This window comes from Apaloderma vittatum, unplaced genomic scaffold, assembly GCF_000703405.1.
Source record: "Apaloderma vittatum isolate BGI_N311 unplaced genomic scaffold, ASM70340v1 scaffold13800, whole genome shotgun sequence".
Classification (NCBI taxonomy): domain Eukaryota; kingdom Metazoa; phylum Chordata; class Aves; order Trogoniformes; family Trogonidae; genus Apaloderma; species Apaloderma vittatum.
The window spans coordinates 1-20,934 of record NW_009696298.1 but is presented as its reverse complement, the minus strand read 5'-3'; the positions used below and the strand labels follow the sequence as shown (position 1 = coordinate 20,934).

Below are 20,934 nucleotides of genomic sequence, written 5' to 3'. Positions count from 1 at the left end.
AGGTAGTAAATGGGAGAAGTAGTTTTAGAAAATGCAAATTTTCAACTTTTTAACAGTAATAGAAACAAATGAGATACACATCTCTATACATCTAAGATGCTGTTAAGTTTCATTTATATTCGACAACTTAACTGAAGCTGAGTCAAGGCTACTCAGTAAGTGGTAATTTTTTCTCCCCTTGGCCCCCTTCTGTGCATGTATGATGAGAGAGAAGAGATCCAGAAGTAGCTAAGAGATCCACTGAAGTTTGTCATCATCTAGTTTCGTCACGTATACGCAAGAGTTCAGTATTACTGCCTTTCATTTGAAGTGAAGTTGGCTGGTAAAATAACTAAATTACAAAAAACCCAGCCATAACAAAACGGTCACAAAACCATTCAAAAAGAATAATTCACATTATACTGATCCACAGTTTACATAAATCATAGAACGGCCTTGAACGTTTCCAGGACTCTACCACCTCTTTGGGCAACCTGTTCCAGGGTTTCACCATCCTCATCATAAAAAACTTCTTTCTTATATCCAGTCTAAATCACTCTCTGTTAAAAATACTGCCCCTTGCCCTACCACAACAGGGCCTGCTAAAAATGGCTGTCCCCATCTTTTTTATAAGCCACCTTCAAGTACTGAAAGGCTTCCGTGAGATCTCTCAGGAGCCTTTTCTTCTTCAGCTGAACAACTCCAACTCTCTCAGTCTGTCCTCATAACAGGGGTGCTCCAGCCCTTTGATCATTTTTGTGCCTCCTCTAGATCCACTCCACGTCCTTCTTTTGTTGGGGGTCCCAGAGCTGGACACAGGACTGCAGGTGAGGTCATAGAATCATAGAATTGTATCAGCTGGAAGAGACCTAGAAGATCATCGAGTCCAGCCTTTGTCCCAGCCCTATCAACCTACTAAACGATTCCCCTCCACGCAACATCCACCTGTCTCTTAAACACCTCCAGGGACGGTGACTCAACAACCACCTCCCTGGGAGGGTGCCCCACCACCCCCCCCCCTGGCCAGCCTGTTCCAATGGCTGACAACCCCTTCAGTATAGAAATTCTTCCTAATATCCAACCTGAACCTCCCCTGGCACAATTTAAATCCATTTCCCCTTGTCCTATCATTCTCCACCAGGAAGAACAGACCAACCCCTGTCTCTCTACAACCTCCTTTCAGGTCTCGCCAGAGCAGAGTTGAGGTGGAGAATCACCTCCCGTGACTTCCAGGCCATGTTTCTTTCAATGCAGCCCAAGATACAGTTGGCCTTCTGGAATACAAGCGCCAGCCCGTGTTCATGTTTCATTCGCCAGCACCCTCAAGTCCTTCTCTGCAGGACTGCTCTCAATCCACTCATCTCCCAGCCTGTACTGACACCAGGGATTGCCCTGATCCATGTGCAGGACCTTGCCCTTAACCTTGTTCAACCTCAGGAGGTTCTCACGCACCCCCTGCTCAAGCTTGTCCAGGTCGCTCGGGGTGGCATCCTGTCCCTCAGCTGTGACAACCACACCACTCATCCTGGTGTCATTTGCAAACGTGCTGAGGGTGCACTTGATGTGTCATTGATGGAGATATTTAAACAGCACTGGTCTCAGTACAGACTCCTGAGAGACATCCCTTGTCACCCATCTCCATCTAGACATCGAGCTGCTGATCACTAACCTCTGGATGTGACCATCCAACTAGTTCCTCATCCACTGAACAGTCCACCCATCAAATCCATCTCTCTCCAATTTAGAGAGAAAGATGTTGTGAAGTCCTTACAGAAGGCCAGATAGATGACTTTCATAGCTCTTCCCTTGACCCCTGATGCAGTCCCTACTTCAGAAATATTTCAGAATGTCTTATACAAGCTCTTGCATTTCCTGTGCCATGCTGCCTTCATGAATGGTGCTCTGAGAATGCTGGGGCATCAATGAGAGCACTTGGTCAGCACTCGTACCTAAATGATACTCCCAGCTTTCCATAACCACAAGCTCATATTACTGAAATTATTTCCTTATTTTCAGATGTTTAGTGACTATTATTCCTGAAATTCTGAATGAGAATGAGGTGATGCTAAGCATCTTAAATTCTAGAGCAACGGTATCTATGACAAACATGCAATGCACCACCTCTTGCTTTGAATCTCATATTCCAGTTCTTCCCCTCTGTCTCTATAGGATTACAAAATTCAACCGAGTTTTCATTCCATAACAGTTCTTGTCCAAAAACATCAACCCACCTCCCTGCAGACATGATCAAAGGAAAAATATAATGAAGAAATGACCGGAGGAGAGGAGACAGGACTGATACAGATCTGGATCACAGAAACATGAAAAAGTAATGTCCAACGAGCAACATTGAGGAGATGTGAGGAATGTGCATTTTTTGTGCTGCAATATTTTTCCTGCAGTCTCACAAAAATCATTTCTGCAAAAGCACTTGAGGCACGTCTACATAACAGGGAGGCTATAAAGCATCTGTAGCTGAGTAACATCCATCCTTGTAGATATTCAAACTTGACTGGTTATGACCTGAGCAACCTGGCAGGACTTTGAAATTGCATCTAACTTCAAGTTTGGCCCTGGTCTGAGAAGGATGCATACGACCTCTATTCCAATCGAAATTATGGTAAGATTCTACATTGCCAAGTAACTTCTGTTCCACTCCCTGTCAGGAGCCCTTCACTATCACAGAATTGTTTAGGTTGAAAAAGTAAGATCATCAAGTCCAACCATTAATGTAACTCCGCCAAGTCCACTAGTAAACCACATCCCTACTATTCAAACAAGATATACAGCACAACATTTGTGTCCAATTAAATAAATATCTCCTACTTTGAATAAAGCTGACACAACAGCATCAGTGCTGCATGGATCTTAATTTACTCCTGGGTTCTCTTCTGGATCAAATCAGTAAACTCAATGGTGAACCCTGGAGAAAATGCTAAAAATAATTCACTCCAGTGACCTCTCTCTGTAGAAAATCAGGCTTGTCTACTTCCCTGTTGCACAGTTCACACTGTTACAATGCAGTTATTCTCAAATACAACCAAATGAACTCCTACATACAACCAGGGCACACAAGGCGTTCCCTCAGTGCCATGCCATTAAGTTTTGGCAGCCTTCAATTCTCTGCCTACATTATTTCTTGCAGTATGATCTGAGAAAAACAAATACATGGAACAGAAATAAGAGCGGTATCAATGTCTTTTTGAAGGCTTAGAAAAACCTAGCCCAATTCCTAAGCAGCGAAATTTAATTTTATTTTAGAGGAGGCTAAACCTGAACAGCACTGAAGTGAGTTAATATTTTCATCAGCAAGGTCCTCAACCATCACAGTTTTGCTGCTGCATAAAGTGAAAAAATGCCCACCAGCTCAGTAGGGATCAATAAGTGCTCATCTTAGAAAAGGAACAAAAATAAAAAATAAAAGACAGATTCTTAACCAAAACTGGTAGAAAGGACAAGATAAGTTTTAACTTATTAGAAATCTAAAACTCACTTACTTATGACCTTGAGTTTGAGCTGCTAGTGTAAGTCAAAGCCCAAGTCACTTTGTTTTCACTGCTACTTCTCTCTAAAATTAAGATAACAGTAGAACTGGCACCACAGCCATTCTCTAGATCAAGAGTTTTGCCCTGTGCCATCCTAGCAGCCCTAACTTTCATTTCATCTTTTTCAGTATTGCTTTCTAGGACAGGAAATAGGTGTCACATAGCAGTTAAGAACGAAGCAATTCAGATCAAGCAGGGAAAATTAAGGCAAAGTGCAATCTGAGGTACAACCAAAGCACACATGCACATACAACCAACACTTCGTAAGTATTTTCACTCTTACGGTAGGATCTGGAAACATTGGTTAAAAGTGACTCCCAGTTTTGACCTCTAAATTTATGAGATGCACAAATTTGAAATCAGTCACAAAAAGCATGCAAATCTGTGCACTTAGCAACCTACACTTAAAACTAAAGTACTTAATCTAAGGGAGGGCACAGTAAAAAGGAAAGATCAAGTACTTGTAAACACTTGTAAAAATTTGTAAACTTGCTGTAAAGAGATTTCTCCTAGCTCTAGAAAGCAAGCTCTAACTTATCTGGGATTCAGCCAAGACAAAAGGCCAAAATTCCTATTCCTATGAAATGAAACACTTCGGATATTTGAAAGAGCAAAAGAGGTCAATCACTCAATTGACAACAGAGCAGCGTCTAACTGCAAAGAGGCTCAGACTTAATACAGATGGAGAGGAAACAATGACACCAACTGACAAGTAACCATTCTTTCCTAGCTCTGTCATAAGGAGGAAAGCAAATCAAATTCATATCACCTAAAGAGAAAAAGATCACAGCTTGTGTTCACACAGGCTTTCCTGCTTCAACTTAAAAAGACACTAATATATTTAACATACCTGAATTTGGATACAGGCAGACATCGTTGATATCATGTTCTGGCTCCATTGAAGTAAATATCTTCCCCTGAAATTGCAGGCAGAAACTGAATTATAAAAAACTCCGAACAATATAATTAAATTTAGTGAATCTAAACATTAGAAAGAGTCATTATAGAAGCTACGAAATACTACGGAATAAAGATGGAACAGATTTTGCAGACCAATAAAACGTTATTAAATCTCAACAAAACACAAGCAACTCAATACTATATTGTGTCTCTGATGTGATGTCTCATAAAGAAGTGTAGCCTACCAGCTACAGAAGACACAGCAATATACAGTGGCACCTCTAATTTCTCAGCTCAGACTTCTGTGTTGAAAATATATGTGTCGGATTTACTTTCTTCATGCAAGAGCGGGGGTGAGGTCCCTAAGTTCCTGGCACACTGACACTGTAACCTTCATTTTGTTCAACTCCAAACGTGGTTGTTTTAAATAACTGTATTTTGGCTACGTATCATTAGCTGAAACGATGGACTGGGAACGGAATTTGATTCTAGAGTTTGGTTCTTCCACCCTGCTTATGTCTACCTGAAATGAAATATAGCTCAGTACTTCATTTATAATTTATAGACTTGGTATTAAAGAGGCTGAAACATAAAATAAGAGCAGTAAATGCATCCAGTGGTATCTAGCTTAGATCAGAACTGAAATTATAAAGGTTATTTAAGAAAGAGGTAAAAGCAGGAAACAACATTCTCCAAAAAATGAGAATTGGAACAGAGTTGGAAAAACCCAGACAAAATACAGGTGCTCTTATAAGCCAACACACAAGACAGCCAGTAAAGCAAGAGTCTCTAAGAACTGGGCCACAATCTAAAGCATGAGAGTACATGCCTACACGGTTCTAAATGAGGGACAGGAACAGAGCAAATTTTGATCCTATTCCTCTTTCTTCTTTCCCTGCAGCAATCCCACCTACCTTTCTGGGCCCTTCCTTTCCCTCCCAGTTAACATGCTGTTACCCCACCCACCTCTGGTCTCCCTCCTGATGATTAATAAGAGTCCTCCCCCACCCTGGTCTTAGCAGACAAAAGCCTCCTGCTCCCCACCCCAAGGCACGTCTCAGCATGGGGCTATTCTGGTATCAAAGCCATGTGCTCTCCACCCCAGAGTCTGCCTCTGCAGTTGGTTCCCAGCCAGAGATAGTCAGGAACCAACATCTGGGAGAGGTGGAGCCAGCTGGAACATACTTTAGGAAAGAGGCCAAAGCTATCTTTGCCTTCCAGTGGTAAGAAACCCTCCCTTTTCCCACTGCAGAGGCCACCTGAGAAAGCTTAACAGGATTTCATTCTCAATGAGGGAAATGTATATACCTAGGAAAAATGGAGAGAGGCCACTGCAGATGTTTTAAAAAATAACCAATAATTTATTTGCTCTTTGAAATAACTTAAGAAAAGAAATCACTGCAGAGGAGCTTATGAAAAACTGCTTGCGATCACAGAAAAAAATAAGAGACTGTTGAAAGTTCATGAAGAAGCACAATAATAGAGAAATGACTGACTGAAATCGAGAAAAACCTGCCTCTAAATTACTACAACTGCTCTTGATATGTTTCACTATAAAGCTAGAAAAACATAGATGGAGCATATTTTTAATAAGGAAGACAACAACTAAAGATAGTATTACTGTGAGTCTATGGGGGTAGCGTATTTTATTTAAGTTTCATTGACAGAATGAAAAAGAACAGCATAATATAATGAAAAAACGTGTTGGGAAAATTAAGAGATTCCAATTTCACTTAAGAGGTGCAAGAGGTGGGGGGTAAAGACGCTGCCTACTGGAACATAATCCATTAATAGAGCATAATACACATTTGGATCTAGGCACAGGATCTGCTTCAATACCCACGTCGATTTCTGTGAAAATAATCAGCACCTAATTTTAATAGGACATAAACTAACTGATCTACCTTTGAAGTTAGCTCTTCTTTGAGCAAGAAACTGGAACAACCATGTTTTCTCTGATGAAAAATTGCAACTGGATGTGTTCGAGCACCCCGTGAGAAATACACAAATCAGGGCAATGGCTAGGATACTGCTTTTTATATTTAAAACCTTCCACCAAAAGAAGCATCTTAAGCAGACATGTACGAACAGTGAAATAAAATACCCAAGACTATATATTTAACGTGACAGGCTGTTGAATAACTTCCCAGATGCTGGTTTATTTAGTCAGACGGGCACATTAAAAAACTCAACTTCCTACACAGAATCTCAGCTTAATTATTAAAGCTGCATGAAAATAACACAAAAAGAAAGTAAGAATTAAAAAAATATCTGAATGTGGCAACACAAAACTCCTCACCGTATCTTTGTTCCACATTTTTATGATTCGAGAATCTGCAGAGATAATTAAATCCAGCTGGTGCTGAAACTGAATGGACTTGATAGGCAGGCCATAGTGGTGATCTTTGACTATTAATGGATTACTAGACCGGAGATCATAAAGTAATACCTGGCGGAACAAGAGACAGATTAAACTTACAATATTGCAAGATAAAGAGGAAGCCACACACACCAGATTGAAGTAAAAAAAAAAATTCAAGTTTAGTTAAAAACACAGACAGGATTTACATTAAAGAAAGCATTTTAAATTCTGAAAACAGGTTATTAACGGACCCCAGTTTATTCTGGCAATATATTCTCACCTCTGCATGCTGTGGTCTAGAAAAACTAAGAGCAAACTTAAGAACTCGACACCTTTCTGAAGTATTTTTAAATTCTATTGAATTATTCCTTAAGACCTTTCAGATTCTTGAACTCTTCTTACAGGATTTAAGTGTTCAGACTACCTTTCACATTAGGTGAGTATCACTTTCACTCACTGGAACACTGCAGAACGTAATCTTTTATGTTAAGGACAGTGCTTATGTTAAGGGCTGTACTCTCGTACAGTCCCTCACTTCCAGAGACCTGCATTTTTAAGGTGTTTTTCAAGTTCTGTAGGAAACTTTGAGGATAAATCTTCTGCAAACAAAGCATGAAAACTAGTAAGTCTGTGCAAAAAAAAATTAACAGTGTAATTAAAAAATACAGTCTCCAGAAAAACTTGCCTGATATATACGCTAACATCATCGCAAATGCAACTCTCAAATATGCATCTGCTCTTGAACGAGCTGCATTTCTCTAAACTAATGAAAAGACTGACAAAGGCAGAAAAAAAATCCCCGCACTCCACTTTACAAATATAATGGCAACAATTTTTTAAAAAATATATAAAGACATTTTCTAAAAGTGTGCAAAGCAGGACCCTGGCATCTAAGGATCTGTCAGCCTCACCTCCGTGCCTGGAAAGATCATGGAACAGATCCTCCTAAAAGCTCTGCTAAGGCACAGGGAGCACAGGAAGGTGATACGAAGACAGCCAGCATCGCTTCACCAAGGGCAACTCCTGCCTGACCAACCCAGTGGCTTTCCACAATGCAGTGACCACGTCAGTGGTCAAGGGAAGAGCTACGGATGTCATCTGTCTGGACTTCTGAAACGCCTTTGGCACGGCCCCTCACAATGTCCTTCTCTCTAAATTAGAGAAAGGATTTGATGGTTGGACTGTTCAATGGATGAGAAACTGCTTGGATGGTTACATCCAGAGGTCAAAGGTCAGCAGCTCAATGTCTAGATGGAGATGGGTGACAAGTGGTGTCCCTCAAGAGCCTGTGTTGGGACCAGTGCTGTTGATTGATGGACCATCTCCATCAACAACACAGACAGTGAGATCAAATGTACCCTCAGCAAGTTTGCAGAAAGGATAAGTGGTGCCATTGACACACCTGAGGGACAGGACATCTCCAGAAGAATCTGGACAAGCTCAAGAAGGGGGCCTGTGAGAATCTCCTGAGGTTCAACAAGGCCAAGGGCAAGGTCCTGCACCTGGTATCAGTACAGGCTGGGGAATGAAGGGATTAAGAGCAGCCCTGCAGAGAAGGACTCAGGGTGCTGGTGGACAACACATGAACATGAGCAAGCAATGTGCACTTGCAGCCCAGGCGGCTAACCATATCCTGGGCTGCATCAAATTTGTGTGGCCAGTAAGTTAAGAGAGGTGATTTTGTCCCTCTGCTCTGGTGAAACCTCATCTGCAGTGCTGTGTTCAGCTATGAAGTCCTCAGCACAGGAAAAACATGGACCTGTTGGAGCAGGTCGAGAGAAGGGCCACAAAAACAATCAGAGGGACAGAACACCTCTCCTACGAGGACAGGCTGAGAGTTGGGGTTGTTCAGCCTGGAGAAGTGGTGCCATTGACACACCTGAGGGACAGGACATCTCCAGAAGAATCTGGACAAGCTCAAGAAGGGGGCCTGTGAGAATCTCCTGAGGTTCAACAAGGCCAAGGGCAAGGTCCTGCACCTGGTATCAGTACAGGCTGGGGAATGAAGGGATTAAGAGCAGCCCTGCAGAGAAGGACTCAGGGTGCTGGTGGACAACACATGAACATGAGCAAGCAATGTGCACTTGCAGCCCAGGCGGCTAACCATATCCTGGGCTGCATCAAATTTGTGTGGCCAGTAAGTTAAGAGAGGTGATTTTGTCCCTCTGCTCTGGTGAAACCTCATCTGCAGTGCTGTGTTCAGCTATGAAGTCCTCAGCACAGGAAAAACATGGACCTGTTGGAGCAGGTCGAGAGAAGGGCCACAAAAACAATCAGAGGGACAGAACACCTCTCCTACGAGGACAGGCTGAGAGTTGGGGTTGTTCAGCCTGGAGAAGGCTCCAGGGAGACTTTATTGCAGCCTTTCAGTGCTTCGAGTCTGTTTACCAAAAAGATGAGGTCAGTCTTTCAGGGCCTGTTGTGGTAAGACAAGAGGCAATGGCTTTATGCTAGAAGAGGGTAAATTTAGACTAGACATAAGGAAGAAAGTTTTTACAACAAGGATGGTGAAACACTTGAAGAGGCTGCCAGGAGACGTGGTAGATGCCCCATCTCTAGAAGCATTCAAGGTCAGGTTGGACAAGGCTTTGAGCAACTTGATCTAGTTGAATATGTCCCTTCTCACTGCAGGGGGTAGGACCAGATGACCTGTCAAGGTCCTTTACAACCCAAAGTATTCTACGATTCTGTGAATCACCAAATGAATTGAAACGATCCCTTACAGAAAGACAGTAAAAACAACAGTTGAAAGACAATCACTTCTGATTCTTTAACCACCATCAAGATATGGGAGAGCATATATGTTGCATTGAGATGTTACTGATAGTCTCAAAAAGCAAAAATTTCCTGCATACCTGACTCTTAAATAAAACAAGAGAACTGCAGAATTTGAAGTCACATTAACATGTAGGTTGTGATGATTTTAAGTGGTCCCTGCAGCAATCTGAAGAGAAAGACTACCTCACAAAATTAATTTACAGTTTAAGAATGACTATCACTGCTCTATAGATGTAATTTATGCTTTTATAAGTGCTCATATTAATATATATTTGCATTACAGTAAGTGTACTTGATGTATTAGAGACTTGCACTAGCAACTGCAAGAGCAGGATCTCCTACAAACTGTCATAGATGAAGTTAAGTCTACCTGCCCAGTAGATGTTCCAACGGCCATATTCAAAGCTCCGTCAAATTTCAGTGCTGAAATGGATGGTAAACTCTCTATCCTGCAAAGCACAATGGTTATCGTTAGACATTCTTTCAACAAAGACTTGAAATAAGTTTTTTAATGTTAAAAATAGCTAAGATAATGTAAATTAATTTACAAATATCAGTCAGAAATATTACTTCAAAAAGCTGCATTGGCTACATTCACTATTTATGGCTGTATAGAAAATTAGCCACTACAACTCTGATCAATAACAAAGAGATCCCTTTGTGACTAAGAAAACCCTTTATTCACCCTGGCAATGAGAAGAGAAAACCATGAGCAGGTCCTTTAAATGCAAAGTGGGACTTGTTTCTAAAAGCAAAACTTCTGAACAGAACAGAAGAGGATACAGTAGCCTTTACTCACTCTGTGTCGGCTGTCACGCTGCTTAAAGCACAGTCCAATAACCCAACTCGATTTCTAGTTCTGGGATCCCAGCATTCCACTTTACCCTAAAGAGTTTAGCAAACATGCTTCAGGCTTATGCAACAGCTGTCTGGTATTCCCAAAATGTTTAAATAAAATTAAGCATTACTTAATCTATGAATAGTTCATCAAATTTCTTAGGTTGACTGAGCTGTTCCAATAATGGCACGGGAGCTCCAGATATTTCATTTACATTTTTTTAAAACACTGTCTAAATCAAAATCATTAACGCTAAATTTCCAAAGATTAATAGGGTACCCGTGCTAGCTAATTTCTACAGATGGCTGTATAATAAAGCAAGATAAGATTATTTTCTCTAGCATCTGCAGAATTTCAAGCAACTCAGCAACCAAGACAACTCAGAAATTTTATCTGCACTATGCTCTGAAAAGTCACATTAACAGATCTATACATAATATAGCAAATGAGATCAAATTAACTTATTAGGCCCTTGTCACAATTTCTTCTTATCCTCATGCAAACAAATATAAAAAAAAGAAACAAACACTACAGTCCTTTTCATAAAAAGGACAAACATTTACCTCAGCTGTCCCCATAGCAAACAAGAAGTGTACAGGATTTATGTCACAGGCATTACTCTCCCTGAAACAGAAAAAGGAGCAAGTTTAATAATCTCATAATAAGTTCTCAATAGGGCACCCAAGACCCCTGTATTTCTCCAACAATTCCTCCAAAGTACAAATGTTTCTCTTTACATCACTCATCCTGGTGCTTTCTAACTTCTTCCACTCAAAAGCCTTCCACCTCTAGTTCTGTAACTCACGCAACTCCCCCACCTCACAACCTTCCTCACAACTTCAAGCCTCACATCTCTAATTCAGATTTTACACCCTTAGCTCTCCCACTCTAGGATTCCTCTCCACCTCCTCCCCTTTTTTTTCCCCCTCCTGCTGCTCAGTTTCTGTATTGTGCCTTCCCAGATATTGCTTCGCTCATTAAGCTTATCCTACCCACTGAGCACCAGCTGTTGCCCACCAACCAGACACTTTATCTAGTCAAGTCTGTTCTCAGTTGCTTCTCCCCACATAAAAGACAACCAGCTCCTGCTCTGGTAGGGCTTTCAAAAGGATCAGACACATGCTGGAGATACAAAAATTCTCTTTGGGCTACTCCAAGAGCAGAAGGACAAAGACATGTCTGGGAAAGTACATACCCTGTGGGTAGATCTCTATATGATGGCTAAATTGTGCAATAATGGCAAAGTTTTAATGAAATGCTCTTAAGATCAAGTTATATAATACCTATTACAAGTCTATATTAAGCAATGTTAAAATATTCACAAAAGAAAACTCAATTAAAACAAAAACTAGAACAAAGAATTACAGAAAATAAAATGAGGCTCAGACTCAGCATATGTTCCTTTTCAACTCAAGGCATTTGGGCAGTATTCAGACACAGAACTGACGGTGAGCATCCTAGTAGTTTGCTTCCACCTGGTGGAAAAAGGCACAGATGCCACCCACACGTAGATAACTTACGAAGCGTCAGTTTGCAGGGAGTTGAGAAACCTTCCTTGTTCCAGATTTAGCCTGTACACTTCAGAACTACAACAGAAAAATCCAAAATTAATCCTCTCTTACAAATACAAAAAAATACCATTATAAATCAGGAGGCGTTATAAAGATTCTTGCTAACAGCCTAATTTTACCAAACATACAATTTGCGGACTTCAAATTCTACAACGTAAAGGGCATCTAGCCTTCAGTGTTAAAAAAATACAGTTCATCAAAGATATTTATTACACTGCAATATCATCCTAATTATTCTTTTTCCGGGGAAAAGATGCATTAATTCCTCTCTTAAAAATCTTATTGTCTATAATTCACTTTACAACCCGAATTGCTGCTTATTTCGTTTGAAACCCTAAAGACCTCCTGGGTTTATTTTTACTACATCTTCTCACAAACTCAATTATTTCATGTGATTCAACTCACACTTTAACAGCAACAAAACAGCAACTAAGACAGAAAAAGTTATTTAATTTTCCTTACTTAGATGCTAATCAGTTTTTAAAACAGTATGATGAATTGCGATTTTTATAATGAATTTGGAAGTATGTGACATACTTGGTTTAGGAATCAATGGAAAAAAAAAGTCTTAAAAAGTACAGGAAACATTTTTACCCACTTTCCACTCTCCACCAAGAGCCACCATTAATAACTTGTACAGAATTGCAACTTCTCCCAAATTTTAATTTTTCTGGTATTTTAAAGTTCATTTTATGCTTGGAAAACAACAAAATGATCCACTTAGTACCTTGCTCCTACAAAATATAGGTCACATGACGGATAGTGGTAAGAGAAATCTCTACCAAATTTTGGTATTCTTGTCTTGTAGTAATGGCCGTGTTGCGAATGAAACTCCACAAACCTGCCACACTGCAAGAAGACAATCTGAAAATAAAACAGAAAGCACTGAAATATGCAAAAGCAGATGACAATCTCCTCCACTTGTCTTACAGCACAAACTCCGACAATTTTTTTTCAAGCTCACACAGGTTTATCACAATTCATTTGAACCGTTTCTATTAAAATGATAGAATCAGCTAGTCCATTGTTCACACTAGCCACAGCAAAGAGTTTTATTAATAATCACTAAATGAATATTCAGAAGAGTACCTGTGACACCCTGAAAGTGACTCTGCAACCAGAAGCGGTAGAGTTGTAGCACTGTTGTGCTGCACCAAAATTTACACCTGTAAAATTAACACTTCCAGACACCAGAGTTAATAATTTCTTCCAGGTATAATGCCATGCAAATGCCAACAGGTTCATAGGTACGAAGCACATGAAGTATACAGCCTGATGCACAGCAATAAATGACACCAACGATCTTTGCTTTTTTTTTGTTGTTTGCCAAGCAAACAACCACGGCATTCTCTCTGACAGGCATCTCAGTCCTAAAAGAGTCCCCAGAGAGGCATTACTCGAAGGAGAGATCTGCATTAGCAAATAAAATAAACCAGAACCTGCCCCTATAGTCTGATGGTTACACTTATGATGTACCTCAAACCCATCGTACCTCAAACGACACCCAGGCACTGTGTGACGAAGCTGCCGTGGCCCATACTCATGCTGTGATGCTTGCAAACAAATAATTACACATAAAATCTACAGGCTAACTGCTGACTCTAAGCTTCATTCCTATTTAGCTTACATGAGGAAAATTTAGTTTAGAGTATGGATAGTCCATGCATCTAAAAGTAGTAGATAATGAAAATTTTACATTTCCTACTGCTAGGCTATATTGCTAGTGACACAAGTAAAGATGAGAAGCTCAGGAAAGGCAAAGTTATTTTGAATCTGTCATCTTCATTTATATATCTGTATATTCTTCCCTTACCAGACATGGATAAAGTACCCATCTGGGCTAGTATTTCATGCCTATTTATCATTAAGTCCCTCCTAATTTATGCTTTTTCTAATATCAGAACCCTTAGTGTTTCAACTTTTTTTCAGGGACCCGCTCTTCTTGGTCCAGGACCAAGCAGAGTATCATCTTCAAGAAGCCTAACTACAATTTCATAGGAGATTACAGATGCAGCCACTCAGTTGATATTATACAATGGCATTTTTCATATACATAAAAATCAATCCTTTGTGTGTCAAATACCTTTATGCTTTTAATTGGAGGTTTACAACAAGGAAAGCTCTTTACTCATCTGCTTGAAACAACGCTCAGATCAAATCTTTTCTCTATTATTGTTGCAAAAGAAATTACTGCATCTTCATGCAATGCAGAAGCTAAATAAACTCTAAGAACACAAAATTAAACTTTACTGAATTTGAATAAACATCAATATCATGTCCTATGAGTTTGCTACCAGTAAGCTATCAAAAACCTGTTACCAGGAATAGAGAAGATGCAATTTGTTTTCCATGAGAAAAGTGAATTTTCTTCTTATCCATTCTATCTCCAAAAAGATTTCAGAAAGTTTTGATAGTTGCCAAAAGTAACCAAATATTCCACTAATGACTGCCTTACCTCTAATAATTTCCTATTTTAAGATAAATTTCTGCAATATTGGATTTAAACATATATTTGTGTCTTCTTTCGTTAAGAGGGGATACTACTAACTGTACATCATATTTGTCTCTCCTTCACACTAAATTAATTTCAGTCACTGCCAGGAAACTACAACCTCAGGGTAGCAACACTGGCGTGTGGTAAAAATAGTAAGCAGGAAAACGTAAAAAAATAACATAGAATCGTTAAGGTTGCAAAAGACCTCTAAGATCACCTAGTCCAACTGTCAACCCAATATCACAATGACCACTAAACCATGCCCCAAAGTGCCATGTCTACACGTTTTTTGGACACCTCTAGGGATGGCGACTCCACCACTTCCCTGGGCAGCCTGTTCCAATGCATCATCACTTTTTAGGTAAAGAATTTTTTCCTAATATCCAATCTAAACCTCCCCTGGTCCCGCTTTAGGCCATTTTGTCTTGTCATATTGTTACTTGGGAGAAGAGGCCAACACCCACCTAACTGCAATCTCCTTTCAGGTAGTTGTAGAGAGCAAGGTCTCCCTTCAGCCTTCTTTTCTCCAGGCTGAACAATCCCAGCTCCCTCAGCCTCTCCCATAAGACTTGTTCTCCAGACCCCTCATCAGCTTCACTGCCCTCCTCCGGATCCATTCCAGCACCTCAATGTCCTTCTTACACTGCGGCGCCCAAAACTGAGCCCAATACTCAAAAGCTGTGGCCTCACCAGCGTCAAGTACGGGGCACAGTCACCTCCCTTCTCCTGCTGGCCACACTTCCTGATACATGCCAGGATGCCATTGGCCGCCTTGGCCACACTGCTGGCTCCTGTTCAGCCAGCACACCCATAGGAAAAAAAGCTATTGCTCTCTCCTAATTCTGATACACAGACAAGTCCACAACTTCGGAGAGCACACGGAGGTAACCAGGCCAATACAAATGAAAGCCAACAGTGAGCTCTCACTGTGCAAGTGTAAATAACCCTCCAAACGTCACCTTAGGGCGGTTGTGGGAGGAGACGGTAGAAGTTGTTTTCCCTGCACTACTAAAGCAGGAGGCAGCGTGTCTCACGTCAGACCCGCCAATTCAAGAGAGATGTTGAGGGCAGCAAGAGGGCTACCAAGACAGGCAACAGGGAGAACTGAAAACATACAAGAAAAGGTTGGAAGAACCTCAGCTCTCAGTAAGACAAAGAGCACCCTGCAGAACAACGCAGTAGCAGCCAGCAATTAAAATGCAGTTACAAAAATTAAAATATTTGCAGTTGCAGCAGCAAAAATTCCAGGTTTTCCTGAGCAGGAAAAGAAATTTCTCTATAAGGTTGTTGCAATGCTGCACTATTTATTCAGTGAATTTGTGGAACCACCACGCTTGTAGCTTGTGACAGTACTGTTCAAGCATTAAACGACATCTGAAGGTCTCCTTACAGCCCATATTTTTACGATTCCAAGCATTATTTCTCAAATTCCTTTTCTAACATGCTCAAAGCATTATGACAGCTACCTGAAATTAGTTTTTCTTCTTAATGATTTGGTAAGCTTTAGGAAAATAAAACTGAAAATAAGGTTGTATTAAGTTATGAAAGTAGGGCTTCAGACTGGAATATAGTGCCAATTTCAGCTGAAAACACAAACAAGCCCTACTGTTTACACCCCGTCAGGAACATATTTGTGAACACAATGTGTTCCTCAGTCTCGTAAATAACCGTTTCATCTGTGCAACCAGAAACACTCTCCCACAGACAGACAAGTCAAAGGCTGCTGCTGTACTGTATCAGCTGTTGCCTTCTGCTACTAGAACTCACACACATTCTTGGAAATCTCACAGGGGAAAAATTTTGAAAAGATTAAAGCTACAAGGCTAGATGATAATGTCCCTGATCAAACAGAAATATTTATTAGAATAAACCTGTACTGGAAATGCTGAGGTCTGATGTCAGGAAAAAGATACTTTAAAAATGGCTTGTCCTAATGAAATCAGCAAAATTATTTGTTTAAAACTCAAATATGATTTGGTGAATCAGCAAAGTTTACATGAAGAGGTAATATCTTTTACTATAGTAGCTGCTGGAGCTGAAGAAAACAGCCAGGTGTTAAACCGAATTAGAAGTGGTAAATCTACTGGGCCTAAAAAAGGGCTGATGGTCCTAAGAGCTCAATTCCTCCAGATACGCCACTTCATAAAATAATTTTTTTTAAAAAGAAAATAAGAATAAGACATTACTCTCTAAAATTTTTGCCCCGTTCATGAGATTATGGCTACAACACCACTGACAAATCCAGATACTAACTTACTTATAGCTATCCCACCTCTCAAAAACGGTCCATCTGCATGTCACTTATCACAAGGAATTGTGACTAAATAGTATCCTAGTAGGAATAACTAATTCCATTTTTCACATTTTGTCTGTAGCATAACTCACTATTTTAAGTTTTTCCCTACTACAGACAAAAGACTTTAAAGTGGTACAGCAAGTTATAATACAAAGAGACAAAAGAAAACAACATTTTGAAGGTACGAAATGTTTATCCTGTTTGCTCTTTTAAAAAAAGCTTTTATGTTCCAAAAGTTGTGTTGATCGACTGCCTTTACTATATATGAAAATGCATTAATATACATATTAAACAAATTTTTAATTTATACATTGAAAACATGAAACATACCTTTGAGTAATCATCTGATAAAATCTCAAATGTAATCACTAGGAGAGAGAAAGAGAATTTTAGGTCAACTAAGTTAGCAAACTTATTTGCAAACATTGGCATAAATCCTGAAAATATTTACACTCATGCTAACCTTCAGTCATATAAGTATTCCCCACAGGTGTCAATGCATAATGCAGGCACTGTGATAAAATCTTTAATTATGTAACATTATTTGCAAAATAGTAAGTAGTTTTCTAAAACTTTAGAAACATATGAAGCATCTCATAATCTTTATCATTCTTGTTATTTGACACGTTCCTCATCACAGCGCTCAGCCACGTATTTATTGGTTTGGGCAAGATCTAACCAAATGGTTTTCAGTGAGTGTGTGGTCCACAGACCTTTGGTACTCCAATGATGATTAAAAAAAAATTACATGAGTCTGGGCATACTACATGCAAACCTGAACAAGCAATCCTTCTAAGAGGTCAGTAGTTCAACTGAAAAAAGTCTTAAGACTCAAAAAAAAAAAATAATTCACAAATTTGAAATGTACTGCTCACACTGAACACTACAATGTATTGAACTTTGCCTACTTTTAAATGAGCTGGGTTGGGAACGTTAGGGAGTAGCTGCTTCAGCTAAATTGGTTTCATTTAAAGGAGGTAGCTCATTTGAAGTTACCTGAAGTGACTCTATGCTACATTTCAAATTAAACATACTTTCACAGTCTAGTAAGATGCCAGTTAAAAAAAAAAATTCCTTTAAGCTCTTATTAACAGTAAGCATTTACTATTATGAGTCCTACTCTTTCAAAGCAGGTGTCTCTCTTGCCACACCCTCCTCTCCTCAGCCTCTCTGAACCTACCACTTCCCCTCTTACTACGCTGTAGCACTGTCTCCTCACTCTGTGTAACTCCTCGTGGCTCTGAGGCACAGGGTAAAGAAACACCACCATCCTTGACATCCCTTTTCCTGACCTAACTCAGTAGGTCTCAATTTTCACTTTTCACATAGCTTTCACACACATCACACACTTCCACAATGATTTAGGACTTCTGCCACTCTATGCTCATCCCCTCACTGCTTTAAACACCCCTATATCCCAGTGCTCAACCAGTCTTCTAATAATCTCAGGCTTCTAGTAAAAAAACCCCACCAAAACAAAAGAAGCATTCCCCAAATCCATGAACTGTAAAACTCAGAGCCACAGCAGCTCTGACCACCTCCCCTAGTCTGACTGCTGGCACGTTCTCCCTTTCTGTCTGGATGGCTCCTTGCTTTCCTCATCATAGCTGTTCTCCCTCCAAATTAGTAGCAAACAAGTTGTAATCGAGGCCTTGGCCATACCACCATCTATCCCTAAAAAACTTTGTTTCCAGGAAAAACAGCACAAACGAAACCAACAAATCACTCTCTGGGAATTCTCTTTACGCTGTAACTCACCTACAGAGCTTGGGCTCCAGCAAGAAAACAGCAAGAACTCATTTCAGTACCAATAGCGCAACCACAGCAGGTTCTCCTACCTTGCTGCTTCCCAGACGGGGAAAGAAGTGAGATCTGGCCACTGCACCCACATGGCATCTCCCTAAGTGCAAACTTCAGCCCCACGCTTACTGGCTCAAGATAAATCTTACATTCCTCACACCTCTCCAAGAGAGGAAAGCACTTCAAAGGAAGAGGAAAAGAGGAGAGGAAAAAAGGGGGAGGGATAAAGAGAAGGTGAAGTCTTACTCCAATTTCCTGCATTCTCTTAAAGTATGTTCTGTCCCCTCAGTGCAAGGAGGGAAATTTCTACTCCAGTCCAACCTTAATTAAGTATGAAAGACATCTTGTACTAACAGCCATAGCTTATACTAACCTTCAGAATCTAAGCACCGTTCAAATTTCTGGGATAACTGATAGGTATCAAAACAGCGGATCCGTGGCTTGTAAGTTCCTGAAAGAATAATTTGATCTATAACTAAAAAGTTAAATAAAAAGTAACATTAATGCTTTTCTTTTTTTAAATACAACGCGTTACATACAGCTGAAATGCAGTAAAGTCTATATAAGAATTCTGATCTTAGCAAAGTCTCTGTGACTGGAAAAATACGCCTCTTAACAACGTAACCTTATGGCCTGCTTTTTGTCTTTGGTACCTGAAAGCACCCTACTTGTAAGCAGGTTCTTCTGATTACCACATAGTGAAGATATTATTAAATTCTCTGTGATGTAAGTCTGAAAGACCAAGTCTCCTTGCTCTTAAAGCCTACTACAGTATTCAAGTTTGGATCCTGCTTTGACAGTTACAAAACGCAGCATTACCATCCATCCTTTAAAACAACACACAGACAACGATGCTCACAAGTTATTTAAAGCACATTTACATACATATAATAAAAATAATTAAGTACTTTTAAACTATTATAAACAGGTTAGGTTTTATTTATATTATAAACCCCCGGGGTCAGTGGGGTTGGACTAGATGATCTTCAAGTGTTCCTTCCAAGCCATTCTTGATTTTAAGAACATCTGTATTCTAAAAAGAAGTGTTTCACAGTACCACTACCAAGACAGCCACTCTATCACATACTGAGCTTTCATTTAATACGAACTCCTATCAATTCCACCCAAAATACTAAATTCTTCTGCAATCAAGATTTTCCAGTGCTTTTGGTCTCTGCTACAGCGAGACACTTTGTTGACTCACCAACTGCCATAATATACTGTCCATCTCTTGATACCTTAATCTTTGTGCTAACCGTGGGCATTTCAAAGTCTTGAATAAGTTCAATTCTTCTACGGATATCTATAAAGAAAAAAGATATTTTGTAAAGGTTGTGCAATTTTATCCATCAAAAAAACCCCTGTAACAGCATCTCACGGAAGTATGTTGAGATAAATGAACATAGGGAATATCTTTTAAAGTATAAAGATCCAAGTATAACTAACATATTATAAGCAGGTTAATACAGTTTGTTAACTCTGAGAAGCAGGCTACCTCTGTGCAAAACAAGTATTTATTCTGTGTAACAAATTATATAATACAGTAGAAAATATTCATCACATTTTACACAATTAAGGTGTTGTATAATGTACTCCATCTCTCTGTTAACTCCATGGATTTTTTTTTGTTGGTTGAGTTTCTCATACACCACTTCCTATGGTACGTAAACAACCACTTTTATTTTGTACAACAAATTTAGGCTAAGATTATGATGTTCCTGCACTCAGTGAGACTTTATCATAAGCCACACATGGAATTCATCCATTATGTTTCTGTATAATCTCCAATTCCAATATTTATCATCTGAAATGTAAAACAACATTGGCAATATTCTGTTCACATGCAGCAACACAGCACGTGGCTATTTACAGCTCTAATTTTGTAGTTTTTAAAACACAAGCTATGTATAACTTCCCTGCACTGGGCAGTAAAGTGCTTTTCTCCGGACGTGTGTATGTGCAGCTGAGTATTACTGAGGGCCCAGTCACTGGAAAACTCACCCACATCTTTCTTCTGTAAAGCTCTTTTCTTCCTGTCTGAGAGCCACTGTAAGGAAATACATAAATCAGCCTTGAGCTCATTACTCATAAAGGAACCCCAGAATCACTTCAAGTTTATTCAGCCTGAAAGCATAAGACATTTAAGCCGTTAACTCTTTCTTTTTTCCTTCTTCTTTATTACTTTAAGCTTTCCACCGGTAAGTTTAACCATTCCACACCACGAAAACTTACAAAGTCGCGTTTTCCAAGGGTCTGTAAAAACAACGCACCCACAGTTGCACGCGCAGGCAACCAAACCGAATTTTTAGTTTAATTAAAAAAAAAACAAACAAACCCTTATAGGTGGTTTCAGATAACGATCCCCACCCTC

At 39.8% G+C, this 20,934-nt stretch overlaps 1 protein-coding gene across 1 annotated transcript in view; it reads right to left on the bottom strand.

Moving 5' to 3' along the window:
- The window catches only part of NOL10 (nucleolar protein 10), a gene marked incomplete at its 3' end in the record, with an annotated part of 52,101 nt that extends 31,449 nt beyond the window's left edge, over nucleotides 1-20,652 (bottom strand). Inside the window, exons 1-11 of the mRNA XM_009874363.1 lie at nucleotides 20,565-20,652; nucleotides 19,768-19,866; nucleotides 18,937-19,014; nucleotides 17,094-17,131; nucleotides 12,701-12,837; nucleotides 11,923-11,988; nucleotides 10,966-11,026; nucleotides 10,364-10,449; nucleotides 9,935-10,013; nucleotides 6,724-6,873; nucleotides 4,375-4,441 (exon numbers count right to left, since the gene is read on the bottom strand). Coding sequence (XP_009872665.1) covers nucleotides 4,375-4,441; nucleotides 6,724-6,873; nucleotides 9,935-10,013; nucleotides 10,364-10,449; nucleotides 10,966-11,026; nucleotides 11,923-11,988; nucleotides 12,701-12,837; nucleotides 17,094-17,131; nucleotides 18,937-19,014; nucleotides 19,768-19,866; nucleotides 20,565-20,652 — 949 coding nt within the window. The remainder of the gene's footprint in view (nucleotides 1-4,374; nucleotides 4,442-6,723; nucleotides 6,874-9,934; nucleotides 10,014-10,363; nucleotides 10,450-10,965; nucleotides 11,027-11,922; nucleotides 11,989-12,700; nucleotides 12,838-17,093; nucleotides 17,132-18,936; nucleotides 19,015-19,767; nucleotides 19,867-20,564) is intronic.
- Nucleotides 20,653-20,934: the final 282 nt, after the last annotated feature.